We start from the raw sequence: 24,992 nt of genomic DNA on the forward strand, positions 1-24,992 counted from the left end.
AGAGATTTTATGTTGTCACATTCTATTGTATGTTTTTGATAATTTCAAAATTAAATCTATAAAATGCAAAATGGAGTGTGAATATCTCAAATTCTAAGACTTATGATATTGAAAATGTATCATCAATTAAAAACCACCATATATACATTTTGATATCACCTCGATCTAATTGATTCGTACAATACTTTATTATTATATACCTTATTCGTTGATTCCCTATTATTAAAACCAAATCAATTTTATAAAACTTTTATTATTATAATTATAATAATAATAATAATATAAAAAATCCAATCGTTACTCTTTGATAATACTAACTCATCCCTCTTCCCAAATTTAAATACAGGGAGCTTGAACTCGAGACTTTCATTCCTCTTAAAGCAAATCTCTTATAATACGAGCCTGGTCTCATATTTAGATATAGGGGAGGTTAGAAGTTAAGACCTGGAGGCTTAAACTCGGGACTTTCAGCACTACACAAAAGAGCAAATGTAGAGGGGTTGTTGTAGACAAGAAGAGTGATCAAGCTTCATTGTAATGGCAAAGGCTCCTTACGGAATAGATGGTATGAAAGAGACAGATATATAAATTTTCATTTCGTCTTGAAATTATTGCAATACAGAAGGGACATCAGTATGTCAAAGGAGGAGGAGGAACCAATTAGAAAAAATCCCAAAGCTGGAGAACCAGACATGAATTAGGATGGCTTGTAGTATTTTGTTGGCACGAATGGCATCTTTGTGACAACCCCATCATAGGGCTTCCCTCGAATCAGAATCTTAACTTTGGTGCCGGCCTTGTGGGATCCAGATTTGACGTACCCCATTCCTATGTTCTTCTTCAGGCAGGGGCTGAATCCTCCACTGGTGATTTCACCGATGTTGTTTCCTTTGTCATCCTGAATTTCGCTGTGGCTTCTAGCAGGGGGGCCTGAAGAGAAGAAGCCGACACGCCTGACCGAAGGGCCCTCTTCAAGTTGTTTGAGTATCACCTCAGCACCCAGAAAGCCGCCTTCTGCCCTTCTTCTCTTCCCTATGGCCCATGTGAGTCCTGCCTCGACTGGGGTTACGTGCTGTTCCATGTCATTACCATATAAGCACAGCCCCGCTTCAAGGCGGAGACTGTCTCGTGCACCCAGCCCTGTTAACCTTACCTTCCCTTCAGATTTCTCCAAGATTGCTTTGGCAAGATCTACTGCATTCTCGGAAGGAACTGAAATTTCAAATCCATCTTCACCTGTGTACCTGAAAATTTTCGTGTAAAGAAAATATCAAGTGTCTTGTTGTGGGGTTTGTTGATTCAGACAGTCATCATATTGCAATTTGGATTGTGACTAAATCATTAAAAAAATTTCATGGACTCAGCCAGAAGTTTCAAATTTGATTCCTAAGACTGGTTTAGCCAGAATTCCAAGTATCACTTAGCAATACTAACAAACAAGATCCATAGAACACAACATCATATAAGAGACACAACCATCAATTCAGATAAATCTCAATTGGCTTGCCAATCCTGACTTTCCCTGCTGAGGAACATTTATTAATTTGTCATGTCCTCATAGTAGTTCATTTGTTCTTTGCCATGCTGAAACTATCATGAATGTTTTGGTATCAATAAACTAAAATTCTCCTTATCAATCTGAGTATCAAAACAGAAGTTTCCCCTTTGTACTTTGAACACCCTTAGCAGGTGGTGGATCCTAGAACAAACATCTTTAAGGTCATCCCAGCCACTCAACTCTGATTGGATTATCTTTGTACTGAATTCCACATATTTTAAAACCAAAATCCGAAAGTGAGAGAATACAAAAATTAAACTAGATTTAGAAGCACTGAAGCTGGTGCAACATCGAGGTTTAACCTAGTCAAAGTAAGTCCTTAGTCACTTCATGATTCATGAGATTATCTAAAACAACCAAAAGAATTCAATTAAACTGAATTTAGGTTAGAATTCAAATCTAATTAAAACTCTAAAGAAACAAAAGCATGAAAGAGTTTGTAATCCAATCACTGATCATAGCTTAAGTATGAAAAACAACCATCAGATGATTCCATGACTGCATGGGCACCTTCAACAAAACATCATACAATGAAAACTAGAGCATCTAATTCTTTAATTATTGAAAAGAAGAAGAAGAAGAAGAAGAAGAAGAAAAATGAAAATGAGTTGATTGAATTAGGATTCTATCAGGAGAAGTGATCAAGTGTATTTGAGATGTCTGTGGACCCTGTACATGGTAACAAGCCATTGGCTAAAACAACCAGCATGCAATGTATCAAATATTGCTTCTAGGTATGGATTTAACAAATGATTTGTTGACCAGGATGAGAACAAACAGACCTTTACTCCATTAGATTACAATTCTTCATCAACTTATATGATTTCATTATCTCAAATCCAGAAAGCAAGGCAATCAATCAGGTCCCTCAACCCAGACCCATTATTATTTTTAAACTAGTGGAAAGGAAATGAGAAGAAAGGGAAAAAAAGAAAAGGAAAACTATACCCTGTCCTAGTGAGAAAGCAGGTTGCTCCGTTGATATCCAAGATTTGGAACTCCCCAAAAAATAACTTGCTTAAATCCTCTTTTGTCAGGTGTTGAAGAACTGGGGCAGCAAGGGGACCCTGCATTAAGTCATCAAGAAATACCTTTATGGATATCATGCAAGATTGTTATCTTTGATAAAGAAGCACTAATTATCAATCACTGAGCAAATGGAAGGCTGTTTTAATCCCCACAACCATGAGGATAATAATTATTCAAAAAACTTATTGGCTAAATATTGTGTCATATTTCAAATTTAACATAAAAGACAATACCTAACCCCTTCTCTGTATCACCATTTTCTTTGGGAAATTTTTGATTTTTCATGTAAATGGTAACAGAAGAAAAAAGGAAGAGAGCAATAGAACCACGATAATAATGATGGGGACACAAAGCATTAAGCAGTCAAATTGCAACAACATATTTCAAGTCCCACCAAAAATCTTTTTCAAACAAATCTTTTAAGAATTCAACAGGACAATTAGGGAGAATGCCCAACCTAAACTAGAGATAAAGACTGCAATAACGTATTTCGAGTTCCACCAAAACTCTTTTACAAAAAAATCTTATAAGAATTCAACAAGACTAATAGGGAGAATGCCCAACCTAAACTAGAGATAAAGCACCTTACAAGAGAATAACCTTCATAGAAAGCACTACGCAAACGCTTTCAGACACTTGATGAGAGAGAATCAATTATGATGATGGCTGAATCCGAACATCAATTAAATGCATGGATTAATAAACAAGCCACATAATTCGAGAGATAGAGCCAAATACTATTTAAAAGTGTAGAACACCTACTCTGACCAACTGAAAAGAAATACTCTAGAATTGCTGCAGGTGAAAAGTATATTACAACTAGAACTCTCAATGGAATTCAGAGTCTTTGAGAAATGACCTGGAGAGCTAGAAGAGACCTCTCATCATGGATATGCCATGAGACGTCCCCGCCTTTGGACTTGTAAGCCTTCATATGCTCCTCAATGTGGGCCAAGTCCTTATCCCTACACCCGGCATTCACAACCAGGTAGATGTGGTTATCCTTCACCTTGGTGATCACAGAATCATCAATTGCCCCTCCTTTCTCATTTGTAAAGACGGTTAAAGTCCCAGTCCCAGGGGCAAGCCCAGCAACATCAGCAATGACAAGCTTTTCCAGAAAAGGAATGCAGTCCTTTCCCTTGAGGCTTAGCCCACACATATGGGAGACATCAAAGAGGCTACCATTCTCCCGACAATTCACCGTAGAGTCCATAATCGAGTCCTTGTACTGAATAGGCATGCTCCATCCTGCAAATGGAACCATCTTCCCACCATTGGCAATATGAAAGTCATAGAGAACTGTCTTCTTGAGCTCGGCTTCTGAGGCAAAGCATCGACGAGCTACAGCCTTCTTATCAGCCTGAGCAAGCCTGCGGGTAATTGATTGCCCAAGTTGCCACAGACCCCCTCCTCTCATCTTTTTACAAGAAAATATCTGACAACAAGAATTAAAATGTTTTAGTTTTCAGAAACAGATGGAGATTTGCAAATGGGACTCTAAGAATACATCCAGAACCTTTTGATAAATACAAATAAATCATCACATCAGTCGTCCAGAAAATTGCTAAACAGGCATCGAAACCAATCTTAAAATGGGTATCTGAAAATAGGCCCATTTGTTTGAGTGGAGACATCAAATCAGGCAAAGAAATGTATTAAAGGAGGCACCTTGTTATTGAGAGTATGAGATTACAGGCTATATCATGGAGAAATATACATAGCATGAATAGATTGAATCTGGTAATGCCCAACCTATTTCATTAAAAATTCATTCCCAAATATTAAAAAGGCGTCCATTTTCCATCATTTTGAAGTATCACAATGATGCAAACCTTGTCACAATGAACCTGCACTCTAATGCATCAATAACAAAGGTAAGCTGATACCCCAGTCGGATTTCCAGATCTTCCTTCCCAAAAAACCAATCAAACCCCAGCAGTTCTATGATATCTTAAAATCAAAACAAAAATCTGAAGACATCAACTACTTCTGTGTGCAGCAATGAACAAAACAGAATCACTACATTACATGTCACGTACGATTTGAACAACATATCACCAACAATCCAGAATACATTCCATAATCCCTCAATTCAACAATGACTTACAAGAAAAGAAATGGGCTCATTCCAAATCTCATCCAACACCCCAACCCCACATCACAGATCAAAGACACCAACCAAAACCCAGATCTCAATAACAGAAACCCACCCACCAAACAAAAAACCCAAAAAGAAAAACTTACATTGACAGCTTTCCGTCTCCAAAATCAAGCAAATCTGGGACCCCAATAGTGCAGAAGTGCAGTAGCTAGAGATAAACCAATCAAAAACTCGTCCTTCTCACCATATATATATATATATATATATATATATAGGATAAATGAATAAATGATATTAAATTGGAAAAAAGGAAAGATTATGTTAGAAAAAATAGAGAAATGGTTGGTGGGTTGTGGTGGGTGAAGGAGCCCAAGTCGAGACAGGAACACCCCATCGTCAATGAGTGGTGCTAGGAGTCACTGGGAGGAGTGGGCGCGGAGGTGTGGTAACCTACTGCCGAGGCCCATCTTATTGCTGTGCACTTGGAACATCAGACGGTTGTAACTGTGGTAGTGATGAGATGAAGAGATGAAGGGTTGGAGTGTGGTGGGTGTATGGGAGTTTATATGGCAGTGAGGACATGGGGACTGGAAACAGTGATGGGCAATCTAGGTTGTCGCGAAATCAGAGGAGGAGATTTAAGGAAAGAGAAAAAAGGTGTTGAGATTTTGGGAAATGTAATACAACATACGAAAAAGGACAGTTCCCTAGTAGAATGTTTTTGAAGTTAGAATATGAAATATACTCATGATCTTCTTGGAAAAAAATTTTGTTCCAAGTTAAGGAAAAATCTACAATATGATGTTGTATATCAAATTTTTGAATCCAAGTCATTAAAAAAAAATAATAATAAACAAATAACAAAAATGAAACCTTTCGTACAAAATAATGTGATAGAGTAAAATATATAAATTTGTATATGAGTGAAAATAATATCAAAATAAAAATATAAAATTGTCTTATTAATCCCATTTTTTTAGTATAAGATTAGAAAAAGAAAAAAAAATGGTATCATAATGAATAATAAATTTTAATTACAACTGAATATTTTTAATGTAATCTTATGAAGACAATTTTAGATTGTTTTATAAGATTGAAGGGAAGTTTAGAATATCATTCAAACCGTATTTTTATCATATATTATTGTATACTAAAATTATATTTAAGAATGAAAATAAATTATATTATTAGAATATCTTTTTGGTATTTATGGAATATGATTCAAATCGATGAAAATATATATACTAAAATCTAGTTGTTAAATAATAATATAAGTATATGAGATCACATTAATAAATGAGATCAATTAACGTACAAATAAATAAAATCGAGTATGGACAAATACAACAAGGTAAAACAACAGGATTATTAAATGTGGGTATAAAGCATGACATATGTGACATTTACATATTGGTTATAGAAATGTTAATTCAAAATTTTAAATAAAAATTAAAATATTTTGAACTAATCTATCAAAATATCTCAAATTCTTTTAGAATTAAAAGAAAATTAAATAAATAAAAGGGGCTTACAAAATCTTATCCAACAATTCTCTGAATCCATGGTTTAAGGAATCGCCCATTATGAAATTTTTCAGCACACTTGGCATACTGTACACAGCAGGGACCACGAAAACGGCGTCGTTTTCGAGGAGTGGAAGTTGGAAACAAGCAAATCCAATCCTGAGAAGCGAAGTGGACTTCCCGGCCGAATCAGTCCCCACACCCAGCACTCGGTCGTTGAGGCCAGAAAATTTATGAGAACTCTCGCGAAATTTTAGGAAATTTCTCGGCAGCCATTCAAAATATTGGTGGCCTCAGTCATGACAGGCATTAGATTTTTTGTTACTCTTTCTTCTATTCTCGATCACGAAGATTTCATTGTTGCTCCTAACCCCTAACCAGGTGAGTCCCTTTTCTTCTCTTTGGAAAAAAAGACCTGTTTGGTCGCCGATAAAATAGGAGAAATAAAAGAGCAAATCACGATTTGGGTCTTGATTTTTACGCTGTTTTAGTATGTAAAACACAATGTCTGAGTGGTCATCAATTTCCTTGCTTTTTGCTCCTTTTTTGTTCTCGGTAACCAAACAGATCATGACTGTGCCAGCAATAACCTTTGTTCTTAGGCTTTGAAATCATTAAATAATATCTGGGTTCTCCTTGTTTGGCTTGGTTTTGAAGGTAATTGTATAATGTTTCAACCATGTTGACGGTACATGCTCTGAGAGTGATTTCAATTGTGGAAAGCAATGCACTGAATGAGGCCTCTCCGTCCATGATTACATATATTAAGCCCTTATTTAATACTGTAATTTCTCCCATCAATTTTTCGGGTTCTTGTAGCAAAAGATTGTGTTATTCCTCTCTTTCTTGGAGAGACCATAATCGCCTTAACACCCATCACCTATCTCACCAAGTATGTTCAAAGAAATGGCTGGTAAGAACTAAGAAGCCCTATTTGTATTTTTTTCTTTCTCCTGGTATTTTCAGTTAACTTTGGATTTCTAATTGGTGTCCAAACTTCAATGTGTTCTCTTGCTGTAACTGTTATAGTGCCGGATGCATGATTCAATTTCATCTGAGGATGAGTATCGATCATCACGCAATATAGCAATCAGCTTGTTTAGGCGATACAGGAATGTTGTTGACAGAGGAGGAGGTGACAACCTAAAAGTATATTTGATCTGTTACTGCATAGAATTTTTTGTTTCTTGAATCTTTTAGGCATTCTCTGTTAACTCATTTGGTTGCTGATGCTCAGGAGTTCATCAGTGCTGGGGTGAATGCGTATGCATTGGGGTGCACTGATGAAGGATTAAGGAAAGAACTAACAGAGATGAAGGAATCTGGTTTTGAAATTGAAACAATGCAGAGTTATGGTGGCAGCACTAGTTTGAAGTCCAAGATTTTCTCCGAAGAGGTTAGTCACTCTTACGTAGCTGAACAATTCGATAAATTCAAGTTTCATACATGGTGACTTGGTAATATTGGTTAGGTTTATCAGATTGTGAAGTATCCTTCAAAAACAGTGGGAGCAATTTTTTTTTTTTTTTCTATTGGAAAAAACAGTAGGAGCCAAGGGGTGAGGAACATTTCTATATAGACGAATAAATCTATATACAAACATTTTTAGTATATACCAAAAAGACAAGGGCCCCTTGAAACAGAGTTTTTGACTGATGTTCAAATTCCTCTTGTTTCTGGATTTCTTTTGTGATTGTACACAATCAATGCTTCTGATCTTCAAAGTTTCAGTCATTTTGGTATTGCTTAATCGGAAGGGTTATATATTACAATTTGGCAATGGAAACTGTACTCTTTCTGATATTAGGCATTACCTACATGATTATCGATGGCCATGAAATTTTGCTGAATGGATTAGAATTTGTAATCCAATTTTCTCAATTTCACAATGCAGATTGATGAGTGTATTCTTTGGTTGAGCATTATATTCATCACCATCTTGTGTACACCACAACCAACTATAGTTAGATGGTCATCTACACCTTCTGTGTCAGATGAAATAAGGCTGCAGTGGAAAGGCTTTTGTGCTCTCATAGCAAATGCATATTATGTGAAAGGAATGGCATGGTGAGTTTCTGTCAAAACTCTCAAATCGAGCAGTGTGCACAACTATAACATCTCTGTGGATGCAAATTTTATTCATGTTTACTCATTGAACCAAGTATGAGTTGAGTACTTGTGAATTAGACATCATTATAACTTTAAGGACTTGCATCATTGTTCGCACTTGGGGTCAAAGAATTTGAAACTTGTTTTTGTTTCTAAGGTTGTGATTCCTGTTATATGAAAGATCACTTGACTCATCTTTGAAGCACACAATTATTACCCCATGCCTGGAAAAACTCCGTTTAGTTTCACTTGACCCCTCCAATGCAGCTCTTAGCAGAATTGAAGGAAGTTGAAATTTCCAAGCTGTAAAAAATTGCTTATGGAGACTCACCCATCTGCTTTCTACTTTCATGTGCTTACCACAGGCTTCCAGTAAAGACTCTTCAACTGGAGCAGATGGCAGTGGTGGGAAATGCCGAGGAACCATCTGTTGTTGCTAGTAGAATGCGATTAGTGTTTAGCACACTTGAGGTTAGTTGAGCTTTCTTACATTTTTAATGATTCATGGCACAGATAGCATATGATCAAGATGAACTTGAGCTACAGAGGAACAATGAGAACATAGGGCCCGTCTGCCATTTTTCTATTTCTGATTGATCAATTTTTTGTTTTATATATTACAAAGTAAGCTTTGTAGAGGAATACGAACCCAATGTCCATGTGCGCAGTGCGCCCCCCAAGGAGTGGGTTGTAGTTAGAGAGAGCATATTTGAGTTTGTAGGGCTTGAAGATATGGGAACACAGGTTTCTTTTTGAACTTAGGTTTAAGATACATCTGATTAATTTGTTTCCATGTGCAGGTAGTGAGTCCACAGTGGCCAAGAGTCTAATCCTGTGATTCAATATGAAGGATTTTCCTTGGATCTCGGGTTTGGCGAACCAATGATTGTAAATTAGTGTAGCATAAGATCAAGCAACGCTGAAATTTTTTGTGAAAATCCCTTCATAATACATGTGGATGTTTGTTAATATTTGGATGATAAGTTTCTTCCCATTTGCAATAATCAGGGCTCAATCCCAGTTTTAACACGGATGATGCAAATATCATATATTCACCGCCTGTTGAGGTGCAAGTTATCTTTGCAGATGCCCTTCTCATTTGTTCGTGTTTTTACTTTTTAGTGTTAAATTCCCAGTTTTATGTTGCTCCTCCATTTTCTTCCTTCTGTTTTTCCTCTTCTTTTGCTCCCCAAAAGCTACCAAGTTAGCAACAGAAAATATAATAACTCAGAGAAAAGGATGGTATGGTAAGGAATGAACTAATATTACTCATATTCATCTGCTTTGTTTCTCTAATACATTTGGATAAGTAAAGAAATTAGACAAGCCAAAATTGCAAGTGAGTCGTATATAAGGAACTCCTTCACAGCTGAGCGGGACCAATGAGAGCAGCAGCATCTTTCAGCTTCTTCCGTGCCCGCCAATGGACAGCAGCTGCTGTTTCTGATGTACCCATCTGTAGATTGTTGAGAAATTTCAGCCAAATATGATGTTGAAGATGAGTTCAACATCCAACATATCATGGAAAGCATAAATAATGAGCGTTAGAACAAACGCAAATTTGTAACTAATGGGGACAATGAAACCAAGGCCTTTTGGCAAAGTTTTTTAAAACAGTTCTCAAAAAAGAATTTAAAATGATTTTTTTGTAAGATTAGTTTTCAATTGTTTTAAAAAATAAACTTATATTTGAGACTCAAATTTTGTATTTAACCAGTTGGGGCTGTTGTCCTTAGGACAAGTTCACTGCGTTTTAGATTTGTTTCATTATAAAGGTTCAAAAGGCATAATCCATTTTGACGAATTTTATTTTTCTGGAGGTAAAGCAGATAAAAGTTTTACCTTAATCTCCATAGAATAATAATCTTGCCACAGGTTGATATCTTGGTCATAAGTCGTAAGCGCCGATTCAAATAACTTCCTGGCATTTACGAGGCAATCTTTATCATTGATTGCTGCAAGGTTCAATTCCAACTCAATGCAAATTTTATACATTGGAAGACCTGGCCGAGGTAAAGCAAGAAACCTGCACTTGAAACAGGATAGAATATAAGCAACTTCCAAATAGGACTAAGTACAGCTATTAAGAGTAACGATGCTTTCACTAGTTTAGCATATCAGTGCACTATTTCTTTCTGAAAAAACCAATGGCTTATGATCTATTATCAATAAAAACAGTGCAATTAGTCTATCAAAAATAAAATAAAAACAGTGCAATTATGGCTTTGATGAAATCCTTTAAACATACCGCTTATACATCTCTCTTGCAGACTGAATTCCATCCTTCTGAAGAACGAAGTTTACAATAGCAGAAGAGAGGCAGAATCCATTTTCACTGCCACCATCTTTAGCCAATGAAACCAGGGATATATCCACAAGCTTGTCAAAAAAATGCTTGTGATTTGAGAAGAATTTGAGGGCCTGCAATAACAAATTTCTATTGTTTAGATGGTCTTTAGTACAAAGGTGACTGACTAATATTGGGGAGGGAGGGGTAGGGATTAAATTGGGGTGTTGGAGCTTGATACTCGGAATAGTTTACCAAATATATGTATATATGTATGTACATTCATGTGTGTAATGTGCATGTCTTGTATCGACATCAAAATTATATCACTAATTGGAAGAAAGATAAGCTTAGCCCAACCATGCAAACACAGTATCCAAAGGGAGGATTAAATGCCTATTAAAATTCATCATTGGGGAAATAGAATCTTGAAATGATCAAAGAATTCTGACCACAATTTTCATTCGAGGACATAATGAATCAAAATACTCTGAAGCACTATGCAACAGCTCAAAGGAATGGAAAAAGGCCTGCATACTTCAAGACAAATAGTCTCAGACATAGGTCCGGAGAATCAACGTTTAGCCAGGAAAGACTTTGACATTCAGTCGTTGATCTTAATTATCATAGAGCAAATGGAGATATCTTCTTGGTCAGGATCTCTTTTCCTCTCATTTGCCCAAGTGGGAGATATCCAAACCCCATAATTCCAAGCAGTTTGTGTCAGGCTTTATTACACTTCTGATGAAAAATAGGTTGTATTTTATTGTGGGACATATAAAATGAAAATATGCTTAATAGTCCTTATCATGCATGCATTTAATATGTAATACTTTGCATAAAGAATGAAGTTCTATCTCTATTAGCATTCAACAAAGTTTCATATTGAATTTCCAGGTTTTCCTACTAACTTTAGTCATTCTTTTTCCAAATTGTTGTCAATATTGAGAAGTTTGATGTTTCCATGTGTCTAGAACTCTGATGTCCATTTTGTTATCAAGATTTAAGACCTTATGCTTCAAAATCACTTTGCTTATGACTGTATTCCATCAATGTGGCAGTATATGTTCAGCAAACTCATGTCAAATATAAACAGTACATGTAGTTCAGAATCTCCACCAATCTCTTAAAGATAATTAATTGATGACCTTGAAGAATAAAATTTTACGCTTTTCAAGATTGGTAAAGAGTATGTGGTTTTGTGAAATCTACATTGCATAATTCAGATTGACAGCAGTACTGCCAGACCCCAACATAATTTAACAAAGCTCACAGCAAACAGAAAACAGCAAACAGCAATTCACAGTGGGTTAGAACAAAAGACTAGGATGTAAACAAGAATAAAATGCCCTGTTTAACAATATTTCAGGATAAAATTAGAATATGGATTGCATACCATAAGCCACAAGCCCTCAGCTTCTGAGATGGCCACTTTTGTCAAAATATTCCTCAGGAGTTCAAAGATGGACAGCAAATCAGCCTTGCTTGGAGAAGGACATTTCCTTGTGACATATTTCATCTCCACTGAAACCCTTAAAAGCCATAAATATACTGCCCCTGAAAATTTTCCATTGCAAAACTTTTCTGCCAGCTTTCTGGCTTCATCCAATTTCCCAAGTTGCAAGTAGAGTGAAACATGTTGGCAAGCAAGATCCTCAGTAAGGCAACCCATATTTTCAGCCTTTTCATACACCATCAAGAGATGTGAAAGAGAACCTACTGTATGTTCAGAGGTACTAAATGGTTCAGAATTTTTGGTTTTTTCTCTGGAAACAATAGCATCCATTAGGAACTTTGTGTACAGATTAAACATCACTGCTGAAGGCAAAAATTTTAAAGCCTCCTCATAAACCTACATGTAACAGAACAAGCAAGATTATCATTAGAGGGTTCAAGGTACATGTTGAAGAAAACTTCAATCTATGATTAAAGATATTACAATTGTCATGTGCAATCAAACTGTAAACAATAAAAGAGTAGCGAAATAATATATAGGAATCAACATGCTCCCTTAACAGGATAACATGTTCAACATGATTATTTGAAAGGCCCATAGATATGCATGCATACATGGGATAATAAAGCTTATCAATGCTCAGATTTACATCTAATTGCTCAATCAACATGATTTTAGCATCCGCTAAATTGTGTTCAATGATTTTCTTGGAGCAGTTAACATCCATTTTGATCAGTAATCTTCTTATGCTCATGAATGAACGGATTATTTTGCATGAAATGCCTTGTGGCACAACAACAGGTATGCATCAGTGGAATAAAATCACAACTAATAAGAACTATTATGCACACAAAAATTCATAGTAGGTCACTAGTTCACATGGATTCCTACCTGAACTGCCTTTTGCAACCGAGAAGGCACGATATCTGTACTTCTTTCTTGTGTGATTTCAGAATCAATAGTTTCAAGTCTTGCGAGCCAGTCCCAGTATTCTGGTTCTGCTGAAAAATCTCTTTTCATGTCACTCAGTATCTCCTTTTGCATTTCTTTTGAGCCTGCTAAATTTATTGCTTCCAATATCTCAAAAAATTGTGTTCTCAGGCTGAATCTAGAAGGGATGGCTTCTACTGCACCACTGTATATAGTGCGAAGAATGCTCAAACCTTGCTCCTGAAACATATCTGATTTCTTCTTTGACTCCTCATTTTGTCTATTTGATACATCCCTACTCCCTCTTTCTTCATCCAGGGACATAAATAAATCTTTGTTTTCCTCTCTCCACTGCTTTTCATCAGCATCTCTGTGGTCATTGATCAGGGTTCCTTCATCTTCTCCAAGAGCCACCTTTCTAGCTTTTAACTTATTAAGGTATGTCAGTTCCATCCGAAGATACTCTACCCAAAGATCTTCTGAAGTTGGGCATACTCTCAGCCCGCTCTGCATGAGAGCACGTGCAGCTGTGGCATTTAAATTATGGTCAAACTCCCAAGCTGCAGCATAAATCCAAACTCCTGGAACCTTTGGATGAAACCTAATTACCTGAGCAAGAACCTGCAAAAAATTCAAGAGGAAGAAAGAAAAACTATGATATTCCTCCAATAACAATTTTAAAAAAGAAAAGAAAAAAACAACAAACCATTTGAATCAAACAGATGGAAATGAATCCATTCTCAAATTTTGCATTCTTGTTATATATTGGACCAGAAGCCTCTGTGTCAAATCTAGAAATGCCCTTCAGCATGATATTATTCAGTTTGGATATTTGCAATTTTTTACATGTTTTGATTCAACATTCAACTTGGTCTGGGTAAGATTGCAGACACCAAGAATGGAAGCAGGAACAAGACAATAATCAACAGCATGATATGGAGCTAAGTTTGGGATTTCAAGCCTAGGAAAACAGATACTCCGTCTTTGCATATAAAACCAATCTCTATAAAGATATAGTTGGATAATAATCCGAGAGAGGATTTACTGAAAAATGCAATATGATACGGTAGTGCCATCAATCTAAGGATTCTAACCACAGTATCAAATGGTCAGCAAAATTAGCTTTCATAGGGACCCCAAGACCAACTGATGGTACAATTAGTTCAACCTCACAAAGCTTTGACCCTACTGCCTATTTTAGTGTACATTTTTCTGAGTTAAAATTAATCCACCATTAGACATCTCATATAAAGCCAAATTCGATCAGAAAAGAAGATATCAATTTGATTGCAGATAACACATTTGGCACAAATTTCTCATACTAATAGAATGACCAGTCCATTTGGCTGATAACAAAATGAAGACAAGAAAAGGAATCAAACATCTTCAAATTTCATATTTAAACAAGACAACACAGATATAGCACCCAAAATTGGCTTAGCTTGGATGCTGAGAATATGCATGGAAAGAAAGAAAATTAGAAAATTTGAGCTCCCAAATTGTCCATATTTAAAATTCCAGGAACCAGAAAGCTCCCCCATGGCTTAGTTGAACCCAACTAATTCCTTTTTTTTTTTTTTCCTGAAAAAAACGAAGAACCAGAATTTGCTATATGTCATCTTAATTTCTTTCCCTTCGTTTTTTTAGCAACCAAACACAGCAGAAACTTTGAGAAACCAAACCACAAAAAAAAAGAAGAAAAAAGTGAAAAGTTGCAGGGAAAAAGTACAAAAATCCGAACTTGTAAATTGTTCATATTTTGGATTGCATAACCACCAAGTTGCAACTTGATTTAGTGGAGCTACCTAATTCATTTTTCTTTTCTTCTTTCACCTACAACACATGAAGACTAAGAATTTGCTATATATTATTCTCCTTTCTTTTCCATAATTTTCTCAGCAACCAAGCAGAGCAGAAAAAGTTAAGAAACCAAACAATACCTTCTTCATCCGGCCATTCCTCCGCTCTCGGCAAAACTCAAGATACCGAAACCACAGATCAATATCGCCCTTATACCTCATCACTGCCAACTGATAAATCTCCAAAATCCTCGAAACGCCGGCGAAATCAGAGACGGACTTCTTTGTCTTCTTCTTCGCTTCCCGCGCCACCGACTTCTTGCGGAGACGGCGGAGTGAGTCCAGCTGCTTCTCGTACTCGATATAGGCCAGATAGTCTTGCTTGAGCGGACTCGGACGCTTCAGCCTGTACTCAAACTTCCTCCTCTGCTTCACGATTTCGGCAATTTCCCGGCGGCTGAAGACGCCTCTTCGCTCGAGGTCATCGAGCTCGTTGACCATGCGCTCCAGCCTATACTGCACTACGTCCGCCATTGTTGGTTGCTGAGGGCTGACTCAGTGAGTCGACTCAGCGAGGGAGAGATTCAGAAAGAAGGAAGCAAGTGAAATTACTCTAGGGCGGGTGAGGGAGGCGTTTGTCATCTTTGTTTCTGTGTCCCTGTGGTTCAGTGGGCTGGGCTGGGCCGACCTAGTATGATGTTGGGCCTGGCCTTAGTGCCCTCGGCCCATTGAGTTTGAAATCCAACTTAAGAATAAGAGTTTAATTTCAAAAAACTCTGTAAGTAAAAATAAACTCTTCCCGTTAAAAAATTTACTTTTTCTTAAAATAGATTATATTTTAGGGTTATTTGATTAAGAATATAAAATAATCTATAAATTTACGAATCTAACCCTTCACATATTTGACCCTACAAAATGAGTCATTTTGACAATACCATCCATCTCTTATAAAAATTGTTATCTCTTCTAAAACTTATATAAAAATAATTCAAATATTAAATGATATTTATATTAAAAACAAATTACTTTTTAAATTCAAATATGGGAGGAATTATTATTATTTTTTAAATTTATATTATTTCATCTCTTTTAATCGAATAATCCCATATTTTAATTTCCCTAAAATTAACCTAGGGCTGAATGATTAATAATATATTTCAAATTGACCTAAAATTTAAATTATTAGGTAATAATTACTCAATAATAATGCAAATAAATGAGTTTTTTTGGCTAAATAGTCCTTTTATGAAATAAATAAATAAATCTAACCACTTTATCAAACTTATATTCAAAATAGTCATTTTATTGCAAGGTACGAATTATATCATTAATTATTTTTAAAAAAAAAATTTAAATCTCAATTGACAATTGAGTCTTCTTTTTTAAAAATGAAGTTTCAATTACGACTTCATTTTTTAACCTAAAATCTCGAATGTCAATTGAGATTTCAATTAAAAAATAAAACCTTAATTGTCAATAAAATTTCGTTTTTGAATTAAAGTTTCAATTGATAATTAAGACTTAATTTTAAAATTAAAGTCTTAATTATTAATTGAAGCTTCATTTTTATGGGAGGATGATGAGACCATTTTGAATATAAGTTTTCAAATGACCTAAAAGCTATATTTTTGTGGTCAAAGGGACAATTTTGATCCAAAATTCTAAATAAATGGATATGAAGAGCTTATTTGTGAGTGATTTTAAGAAGTAATTAATTAATATTTGGATTAATGTTTTATTGGATAAACATTATAAATAAGAGTGTTAAAGGAGAGAATTGAACAGGTTCATGTATGAAAGTAAATGATAATGATAATCATATGATATAATATGAAATGGGAGCGTTGATACATTATATATTTGCCATATTGGCTCATATTGAAGGCATATATGTAAATGACAATATATATATGACTTATGAGAGATGATGATGATGCTGATGATGACGGAGGAGTAGTTTATTAGGGGTGAGTATTGCCAGTACTATCTTCCACCCCATGGCCGCCGCCGCTTCCCATTCCAAATCCGAAGCCAATGCCCATCCCAAATCCCATGCCAATCCCACCATTCCCGGCTTCTCTTCCTTCTCTACTACTCGCATCAAACCCTCCACCTGCACCGAAACCCTCTCCATGGCCAGACCCTCCACTTGACCCTCCACCACCGCTGCCTCCTCCTCCTCCTCCACCTGTATCACTACCACCTGCTCCTCCACCAAACCCACTCCCGTGTCCATACCCTCCACTAGAACCATACCCACCACTTCCTTCACCTCCACCACCTCCTCCTCCTGCAAAGCCTTGATTCCCTGTGAATCCACCTTCATTACCAGCTCCAAAAGCGGCACCTGCACCATATCCACTACCATGTCCAAAACCAACTCCATCTGTGTTGTTGCTGCCACCACCTCCAGAGCCTCCTCCTCCTCCACCACCACCACCACCGAAGCCACCAGAAGTTCCGCTTTTAATACCCCCACCCCCACCGGCACCATATCCACTTCCATGACCGGAGCCTTCACCACCTCCTCCTCCTCCACCACCACCTCCTCCTGCTCCTCCTCCTCCTGCAATACCACCAACACTCCCACCTACACCAATCCCAGCCCCAAAACCTTCACCATGACCAGAACCACCACTATCACCACCACCACCACCACCTCCACCTCCACCGCCAAAGCCTCCCCCACCACCACTCTTGCCCCCTCCAGAACCATGTCCTTCCCCATGCCCATCTCCCCCACCATCTCCTCCTCCTCCTCCACCGCCACCACCACCACCACCACCCGCTGCACCAACCCCTCTACCACCTTGGCCATAGAAACTTCCACAGCCCCTCCAACCCCGGCAATAATCATCATTGAACCTCCAACCATTTGGGCCTCCAAAGCGGCCCTCATCCTCCTCCTCCCCATAACCATTTACTTCATCACTCAACCCAATAACAACGCTCAAAAGAAGAAGAGCTCTACACACAAACTTAGCACAAGTACCCATGTTCTCCACTTGCTTCATGTCCTCCTCTCCATGCCCTCTTCTTATATAAACCCGCAACCACACTCATATCATCTCTCTCAGTTACTGGCGTAAGTTCAATACTACAGTGTTCTACGTTAAACAGTCATGAATAAGCAATGATATGAATGACAAGTCTTAAGTCTACGTACATGGTAATATCATAATCTGGTCAACCTTCGCCGACAAAAACACCATTAAAAAACCATCAAAACCCAAAATGATTGCGAACAGTCGAAAACTACTAGAGAATTCTTTACAATAATAATCAACAAGAGATGGTGGAGTTGGTGATCATGATTCTAGATCCATGACATACCCAAGAGTGGGGGGGGAGAGGCCCATTACACTACACAAAAAAACAATCAAAATGTGCTACAAATCCATGTCTTATTTTGTTCATTTATGGAGTCTCGTCTGTCATTTTGATTATAGAATTGGATCCTCAGGAGTTGTGGAAGCCACCACAGAATGTCCATTTGCAGCTAGCATGACATGTGGCTAGCTATTCACTTAATTTCAGAAAGCAATCTACTTAGTATTATTTTGTTGCTTTGTTCCGGTGTTTTCCATGGCTATCAGCATACAAAATATATACGTTTCTTACCCGTAATATTCTGCATGCCACCATTTCGATTAGCACACCAACTAAGCAAGTGGAATGGAGTATCGTAATATTGGGGCCAACCCTCAAATCACACCTACCACCACATTGGATTGTCAAGGCCCCTCTAATCATAAAATTTTATATGTAATCATCAGTACTAGAGAGGACAGTTGCACTCTGGTTTTGTGTTAACCCAATCCCACACACCAATACTTAAGAATCTATTAACCATATCAAATGAAGATGAAAAGTTATAGTGGTAAAAACTGTCGCTCCTCTCAATTGCAGTCATACACTTTTTTTTCTTTTTAATATGAAGACGATAAAATATACTAGGACAAACTCATTATTCAAATCCAACATCCCTGTATAGTACGACAAAACTATTCAGGCTTTACAATCCAACATTTTACACCATGCAATCCTGTCATATCCAACCACCTAAGAGATGGATGATATATTAATCTATTTGATTCTTGAGCCCCAATCTCGTTCCCTACTGTAACAAAGACAAGTCCTATATATCAAGGTTCGAATTATTTACTGTACCGTTACCTGGATGGCGGGGACCATGACACTTACTGCCTCTTGTAGCTATATATCTAAGAAATTAGATCTCCTTCATTAAGGTATTCATCAATGCTAGACCCAATTAATGTCCTTTTTCTTTGTCCGGGAGAAGGACATGGCTCCTTTTCTGCTGTAGGAAATGGAAAATTTTCTTCTTACCATGATTATTGAGTTTGATATAAATGAAATTAACTAAATTTCTTTCATGGCAGAATTTGTCTGCTCCACTTGTGTTTGTAATATTCATTTGTTTTGTTAAGCTATCTAGATTCTCTTCATCCAAACACGCAATTAACTAAAAGGCACCATCAACATATGAAAGAAAGAAATGCAAGCCAAAAACTGCATCAGCAAAATTGTTTCTTCTCGTAATAATACTGTCAAAATTAATCATTTATCCTTCATTGAACCTAACCAGAGAGCTGGGTACATCATTAACCTTCTAATCAGCTGGTACTAAGTAACCACTCCCACTTAAGCATTCTAGATCCTTTTATTTGAGTTTTAAAATCTCCAAGTGGGGAATATATATAGCTTAGTTCCATGTGGCTAAGAATAGCTGTTCATATATATGGTGTACTTGTGGGAATTTCAACAGGTAGTATTAAGTGATCATATTGATGTAGGCATGAAAACATGGAATCATAGACATGTGCACTGCCCCTCAAGCCTGATTTTTGATTGTTTGTGTATTGTTACATCAAGGAGGAGAGTAAATATTTTATTCTAAAATTGAAGAGTCGTATAATTAAATGTCTTGGGTCCCTTTCCTAAAATATTTATGTCTATCAGATGTATGAGAGAGAAATTGACCTAATTTATTAAGCTTCCTCATGGTCTTGCTTGGCTGTCCAGCAAAAAATTGGCTGTGGCGCCCCTTACTCCTTTCTATATTTATCAAAAAATTAATGCCAAGAAAGCGATGATCTGTTCTTAGCCAAATATTCAACCCTTTCAGGCCCTTTCACCACCTCCACCAAGCTTGCTCTAGTTTGTGAAACGTCTAACATTAATTCTTAGGTTCTTCATGCAATTGTTGTTCATTATATCTCATCTTCTTTCATATTTTATTCTTTGTTACTAATCAAATTCCTTTTTAGTTTTTCATTCCAGGCTACTTTTTGAAATTAATCCAGATGAAGTGTTCAGTTACAGAAAATTAATTTTGAAGTAGAGATTGGGTAAATTGTTGAAGCTTATTACAAGGAGATTCATGACAAGAAACACCATATTTATTAATCAAACAACCCAACTGCTAAGCAGAAGGGGTCCAATACATCATCGGCCATTACTTAATTGGGTCACAACTGCATGTTATGTATACACACACCATAATCTCATGCATTTTCTCATGGCTAGTCTCATCATTTATTCAGTCCCTATACTGCTACTCAAGGTACATATATAAGAATAATAGGAGAGAAGAATTTATTTCAACATTCCCATACGTAACAGAACCAAACAGTACTGGACACAATGAACAAACATCATCATAGTAAAGAACTTGCAAGAGACTCCTAACTTCAGCACAATGTTGATTGATAAACTAGCATCATATATAGGTTGGAGACAAATTAAGATTGTGAACTTTCAAGGCAGTCCACCTCCAACACCTCCACCAAACCCTCCTCCTCCTCCTTTGCCAAGCCCACCCCCAGCTCCACCTCCAAAACCAGATCCACCACCTAGTCCACCACCACCACCTAGTCCTCCACCACCGCCCCCACCAAATCCTCCACCACCACCAAATCCAGCTCCCCCGCCTTTGCCTACACCCCCACCAAAGCCCACACCCCCACCGCCCCCAATGCCGCCACCGCAGCCAGGAAGCTTGTGGAAGAATATCTTCTGCTCAACAAGATCACCCTTCCCCCTCACAAGCCTCCTAGCATCAATGGTGCAAATAAGTACTGCACCAAGAAGCACTAGAACAGCTACACACTTAGTATTCATCAGTGTACATATAAGAAAATATACAACTGATAAAACTTTTCTGGTATGATAAGTGGCATTCAGAAGTAGAGAATATATAGAGGTTTGAGAATTAAAAACCGAAGAAGGAAGCAGTTGAGAAGAATTTAAATTTACTCTACAATCCGTGCTTGGACAGTTAATACAGCCAACTGCCTCTACGCAAAAGGAGACCCACCCCATTTCGATGATCAACCACCACCTCAAGGTTGTCAATTGCATTTTCAGTACTTAAGAATATCTTTCTAAATTTTTTCACTCAAACATTAATTCTTCTCCACCATTTTTCTATAAAATTGATGTAAGAGTAAAACTGATGAACCCTAATTGGGTGCATTAATCACTTCGATACATTGTAGGCGAGGTTGTTGCAGGAAAGACATATGAATAAATACAAGAAGGGCCTAGTGGCAGCCATATTTTCACAGGATGAAAGAAAAAGTTGGACCACCTTGCCATGGCCACAATTCAACTTTTGGAAAGTAATTAATTCTCTTTTTTGCTGTTTGATGGATGTGACACTCTATATGTAGGAATCCCTTCTTCTTTTTTTCTTATGTTTAATCTCCATCTTTTTTGCTATATATTCCAATGGGGCTAGGAACTACTTAGTAATAAAAATTATCAACCATGTGAAACATTTCATTAATGAACTCTTTATAATCACCAAAACTTCATGAATTAATCCAGACCCTCCTTAGGTTCTGTCAGATGTGGGGTTCATGCTATTAATTAATTTCTATCTTCAATTCATATATGGTGAAGGTACAATGTCGAAGTTACCGACATTTTGGGTGGCGTAGTGAAGATTCAATCTGACTCCAGTTGAATCTCATAACGATATGATCATTAAACTCTTTCTGTGCACATCCTTTTTGATCCCGGCATTTCAATGCAGTTATGGCAGTGAAATTCCTGCCTATTCATTTCATTTACCTACCAGTATACATGTATGTTGGGAGAGCAATTGATCCACACAAACCAGCCATAACAAAGAAAAATAAAAAAGAGAAGTTTCATATTTATATATATACTAACAACATATGGTTCACCAATTTCAATTTGTTCCACATTTCAGACCAAAACCATACAAATTGTTAGAAAAAAAAGAAAAAGAAAAAGAAAAAAGGAGCATTCCATCTGGTTGGAATAAATTAAAACCCCATAGATGATCAGCTGGACAGAGCTCAAAACTCAGCTCAATAATATGTGCTGCCCATTGATGATTATTGTCAAGCTTTCTAAATTGTGAGTATGGTGGTTATGCATGTCATCATGTTATCCAAGAGTCAGCTCAAGAGAGATACCATTCTCATCTTTATCATTCCCATCAGCCTTCTTCTCTGCAGCCTTGGACGAATCTCCATATCTATAATCACCATTACTACCCTTGCACCCCAAAACATCCGCCCAGGCCTTCCCCTTCGCTTTGCTCTCCTGAAACAATATGTATATGGTTTGTAATCAAGGGTTTTGGAAGGAACTATATATAGAGTCCAGGGAATGAGATAGAAATTTACTTGGGAAGCTTTGGAACTCTTGAGAAGATCATTGAACATTATGTAAGAACTTAGCTTCAGTTGCATCCCTTTCCCTGCCTCCTGTCGATATGGTAGTGACTGATCATGACCCATCACGCTAGTTCCAACCCCAGTCTCTTGCTTCTTCTCCCTACAAAATTCCATCCAAATATAAAGAGAGAGAGAAGGAAAATACAGTCTCTTGCTTCTTCTCCCTACAAAATTCCATCCAAATATAAAGAGAGAGATAGAGAGAGAAGGAAAATCCACAAACCATTGTGGTGGGATGGTCGGATTATTGAGAGCAAGGCCTCGCATATAACCAGTTCCATGACTTTGATATGGGAATCCATTGTTATTCATCCATCCATTTTCCACACGATAATGATTAGGACACAAGTAATTTCTCCCTGAGTTGACCAGCATCTCTTCATTTATCTTCGCTGCCTCACCCGCTTCTGCAATAAGAAAATTATAATCTTCCAAGTGATAATATACATCAAATTTTTTAACTAGAAAAAGGGTAAAATAAGACCCTTCATGAAGAGAATTAATTCAGTGACAGGCCTCTTAATTTATATTCTTCATAAATAGACAATTATTAAAATCAATTAATGGAAATAATTATTATTCATTTAATGCATTCATTGATGATACATAAAAGAGAAGGGGATGGTATGAAGCATTTAGTTGGCAACAATATCTAAAATATTAATTTTTCTAGTAAAAATAAATAAAATAAAAAGTTCTAGTAAAAAAATAAAAAAAAATTAAAACATTGAAACCCTACAATGGAGAGGGTGGCCATGGATTAATAATGTAGATGTAATACCTTGAACAATTTGCTCATGCTTCATGCTTCTGTACATCTGTCCATTAGAAAAAATAAAGCTTTTAGACAACTATGTAGTGTGTATGAAGAAAACCCCAAACCTGGAAGTGATAATTTTAACAAGGGAAAGATTGTTCCTAACCTGAAGATGACTCTTAATGTGAGAAATGGAAAGACCTTTTACATCCATGATTTGTAAAATCATCTTGGGAGTAGCTCCTAAAAATCGATACTCATAATTAAAATGACATTTTTAAAAAAAAAAATTAGATGGGTAAAATTAATGAACCATTTCAAGAGGTGATGAATTTTCTTTCTTAGATAGAATTATCATAACAACGATAGTGTTGATGTTTGGAAATATAGAAAGCTTACTGTCTTCTCCTCCTAGTCTTTCGACCGCATGCACAAAGCACCTGTGAAGATCAGGTGTCCATCGAAGTCTAGGCAATTTGGATCGGACATAAGGCCTAACCATGGATGATTTTAAGCTTATATCTGACAAAAGACTATCAAGACGTCGTGGTCGTCGAAGAGTTCTCATATTGGAGGACTCAAAAGAGTCTCCTTGATTCCCAAGGGAGGAAGAAGGAGACTTCCTAGAAAAGTTTTCTCTTTCAACCCTTTTCATGGCCTTTTGGTTTATGGTGCATCAAAGGGAGATTAAATACTAGAAAGGTTGGTATATAATTTTTGGCATTTTGTGCAGCTTTTTTCACCTTCTTCTAAGTCAGTTTCAAATATAAAAGAGGAAAAGTATTTCAAATTTGAAAATATATAAAAAGTAAAAGAAAAGTTGAAAACATCCAAAAAATTATTCTTGCTGATATTACTTTTTTGGACATTCTTTGGCCTCTCAACAACATTCTTTGCCTTCCAAAGGGGAGAAAAATGTTGGTCATAATTTTGGGCACCTCTATCTTTTAAAAAAATAACACATTTGCTCATATAAAATGCTCAATTGATTAAGAAATCGGACCGGATTACAATATTAATTTCTTATCTTCTAATAGAAACTTTTACTTTTTTTTTCAATGATTTTGCTAATAGTTTATGAAATCATATTCACATTAATTTTTCACCTTATCATGATTATTATTTTTATTATTTATGAAATATGATACGTTACTGCATTAATTTCTTATCTTTAAAAAAAGAAAAAGCCGTTCTTTTCTTTGTCAACTATTTTATATTTTGATTATTTTTTTTCAAAATTCATGAAACGATGCGTTACCGCATTAATTTTTATCTTCAAATAGAAACTTTTCATTGCATGTTCAATTATTTTAAATCTCAATATATATTTATCATATTATTGTATATATATCATATGATAATGAAGGAGTATGATTCAGTAAAATACATAATTAGTATGTATTACATAAATAATAAAACTTAACAAGTTAGGTTTATTAAATATTACCACACAACAAGATAGACCCGAGTTAATAGAACACATCATCATGTCTTATTTAAAGAATAAGGTAATAATAAGTAAGTTTACTCAAATATTACTAGGTAAAATTTTTCCAACATGATGATAATTTAATATGTCAAAGTAGATATGGGTAATATATTTTTAATATTCCCAATAATAATTAATAAAATATGAATTAACTTAAAATTTTCACAAAAATTATAAGAGATATTTATTATATAACTTAAATAACACTCAATTGAAGT

General features: G+C 36.3%; 6 protein-coding genes across 7 annotated transcripts; 1 reads left to right on the plus strand and 5 right to left on the minus strand.

Moving 5' to 3' along the window:
• Positions 1-563: 563 nt before the first annotated feature.
• Positions 564-5,296, minus strand: LOC100250401 (aminomethyltransferase, mitochondrial). The gene is made up of 4 exons (XM_002272665.4): positions 4,835-5,296; positions 3,447-4,025; positions 2,507-2,625; positions 564-1,244 (listed from the first exon to the last, which is right to left on the minus strand). Exons 2-4 carry the CDS (start codon positions 4,005-4,007, stop codon positions 698-700), a joined length of 1,227 nt encoding a protein of 408 aa, XP_002272701.1. The 5' UTR covers positions 4,008-4,025; positions 4,835-5,296; the 3' UTR covers positions 564-697.
• Positions 5,297-6,236: 940 nt separating this feature from the next.
• On the plus strand, positions 6,237-9,421 carry LOC100245276 (uncharacterized). Of its 2 annotated transcripts, XM_002272710.5 has the most exons (7): positions 6,237-6,595; positions 6,872-7,127; positions 7,244-7,363; positions 7,452-7,610; positions 8,109-8,281; positions 8,689-8,794; positions 9,124-9,421. In XM_002272710.5, the coding sequence occupies exons 2-7, from the start codon at positions 6,894-6,896 to the stop codon at positions 9,151-9,153; spliced, it is 822 nt and encodes a 273-aa protein (XP_002272746.1). In that variant the 5' UTR covers positions 6,237-6,595; positions 6,872-6,893; the 3' UTR covers positions 9,154-9,421. The 2 variants fall into 2 exon arrangements, with proteins under 2 accessions (XP_002272746.1, XP_010655383.1); XM_010657081.3 differs by lacking the exon at positions 6,237-6,595 and having other exon boundaries at positions 7,010-7,127; positions 7,244-7,349.
• Positions 9,422-9,563: 142 nt separating this feature from the next.
• On the minus strand, positions 9,564-15,424 carry LOC100267580 (uncharacterized). Its single transcript, XM_002272781.4, has 6 exons — positions 14,937-15,424; positions 12,958-13,617; positions 12,007-12,462; positions 10,572-10,744; positions 10,166-10,349; positions 9,564-9,779 (listed from the first exon to the last, which is right to left on the minus strand). The coding sequence occupies exons 1-6, from the start codon at positions 15,327-15,329 to the stop codon at positions 9,687-9,689; spliced, it is 1,959 nt and encodes a 652-aa protein (XP_002272817.1). The 5' UTR covers positions 15,330-15,424; the 3' UTR covers positions 9,564-9,686.
• A 1,332-nt stretch (positions 15,425-16,756) lies between these two features.
• Positions 16,757-17,809, minus strand: LOC132254456 (glycine-rich cell wall structural protein 1-like). Its single transcript, XM_059740145.1, has one exon. The coding sequence runs from the start codon at positions 17,807-17,809 to the stop codon at positions 16,757-16,759; it is 1,053 nt and encodes a 350-aa protein (XP_059596128.1).
• Positions 17,810-20,196: 2,387 nt separating this feature from the next.
• Positions 20,197-21,003, minus strand: LOC104880474 (glycine-rich protein 5). The gene has a single exon (XM_010657116.2). The coding sequence runs from the start codon at positions 20,937-20,939 to the stop codon at positions 20,577-20,579; it is 363 nt and encodes a 120-aa protein (XP_010655418.1). The 5' UTR covers positions 20,940-21,003; the 3' UTR covers positions 20,197-20,576.
• A 955-nt stretch (positions 21,004-21,958) lies between these two features.
• LOC104878635 (putative two-component response regulator ARR21) lies at positions 21,959-23,942 on the minus strand. Its single transcript, XM_010649230.3, has 6 exons — positions 23,685-23,942; positions 23,452-23,528; positions 23,310-23,346; positions 22,752-22,935; positions 22,478-22,628; positions 21,959-22,394 (listed from the first exon to the last, which is right to left on the minus strand). Exons 1-6 carry the CDS (start codon positions 23,938-23,940, stop codon positions 22,236-22,238), a joined length of 864 nt encoding a protein of 287 aa, XP_010647532.2. The 5' UTR covers positions 23,941-23,942; the 3' UTR covers positions 21,959-22,235.
• Between the last annotated feature and the right edge of the window lie 1,050 nt (positions 23,943-24,992).

Source organism: Vitis vinifera, chromosome 10 (genome assembly GCF_030704535.1).
Source record: "Vitis vinifera cultivar Pinot Noir 40024 chromosome 10, ASM3070453v1".
In the NCBI taxonomy this organism is placed as follows: domain Eukaryota; kingdom Viridiplantae; phylum Streptophyta; class Magnoliopsida; order Vitales; family Vitaceae; genus Vitis; species Vitis vinifera.

Coding starts and splice junctions, on each gene's coding strand:
- LOC100267580 (XM_002272781.4), bottom strand. CDS start 15,329: ATGGCGGACGTAGTGCAGTATAGGCTGGAGCGCATGGTCAACGAGCTC. Junction 13,618..14,936: donor GGAATGGCCGGATGAAGAAG/GTATTGTTTGGT, acceptor AATTTTTTGCAG/GTTCTTGCTCAGGTAATTAG. Junction 12,463..12,957: donor GGTTGCAAAAGGCAGTTCAG/GTAGGAATCCAT, acceptor TGTTACATGTAG/GTTTATGAGGAGGCTTTAAA.
- LOC104878635 (XM_010649230.3), bottom strand. CDS start 23,940: ATGAAAAGGGTTGAAAGAGAAAACTTTTCTAGGAAGTCTCCTTCTTCC. Junction 23,529..23,684: donor AAGACTAGGAGGAGAAGACA/GTAAGCTTTCTA, acceptor ATCGATTTTTAG/GAGCTACTCCCAAGATGATT. Junction 22,936..23,309: donor GCATGAGCAAATTGTTCAAG/GTATTACATCTA, acceptor TTCTTATTGCAG/AAGCGGGTGAGGCAGCGAAG.
- LOC100250401 (XM_002272665.4), bottom strand. CDS start 4,007: ATGAGAGGAGGGGGTCTGTGGCAACTTGGGCAATCAATTACCCGCAGG. Junction 2,626..3,446: donor GGTCTCTTCTAGCTCTCCAG/GTCATTTCTCAA, acceptor GACTTAATGCAG/GGTCCCCTTGCTGCCCCAGT. Junction 1,245..2,506: donor TGCTTTCTCACTAGGACAGG/GTATAGTTTTCC, acceptor GAAAATTTTCAG/GTACACAGGTGAAGATGGAT.
- LOC100245276 (XM_002272710.5), top strand. CDS start 6,894: ATGTTGACGGTACATGCTCTGAGAGTGATTTCAATTGTGGAAAGCAAT. Junction 7,128..7,243: donor TATGTTCAAAGAAATGGCTG/GTAAGAACTAAG, acceptor TAACTGTTATAG/TGCCGGATGCATGATTCAAT. Junction 8,282..8,688: donor TATGTGAAAGGAATGGCATG/GTGAGTTTCTGT, acceptor TGCTTACCACAG/GCTTCCAGTAAAGACTCTTC.
- LOC132254456 (XM_059740145.1), bottom strand. CDS start 17,809: ATGAAGCAAGTGGAGAACATGGGTACTTGTGCTAAGTTTGTGTGTAGA.
- LOC104880474 (XM_010657116.2), bottom strand. CDS start 20,939: ATGAATACTAAGTGTGTAGCTGTTCTAGTGCTTCTTGGTGCAGTACTT.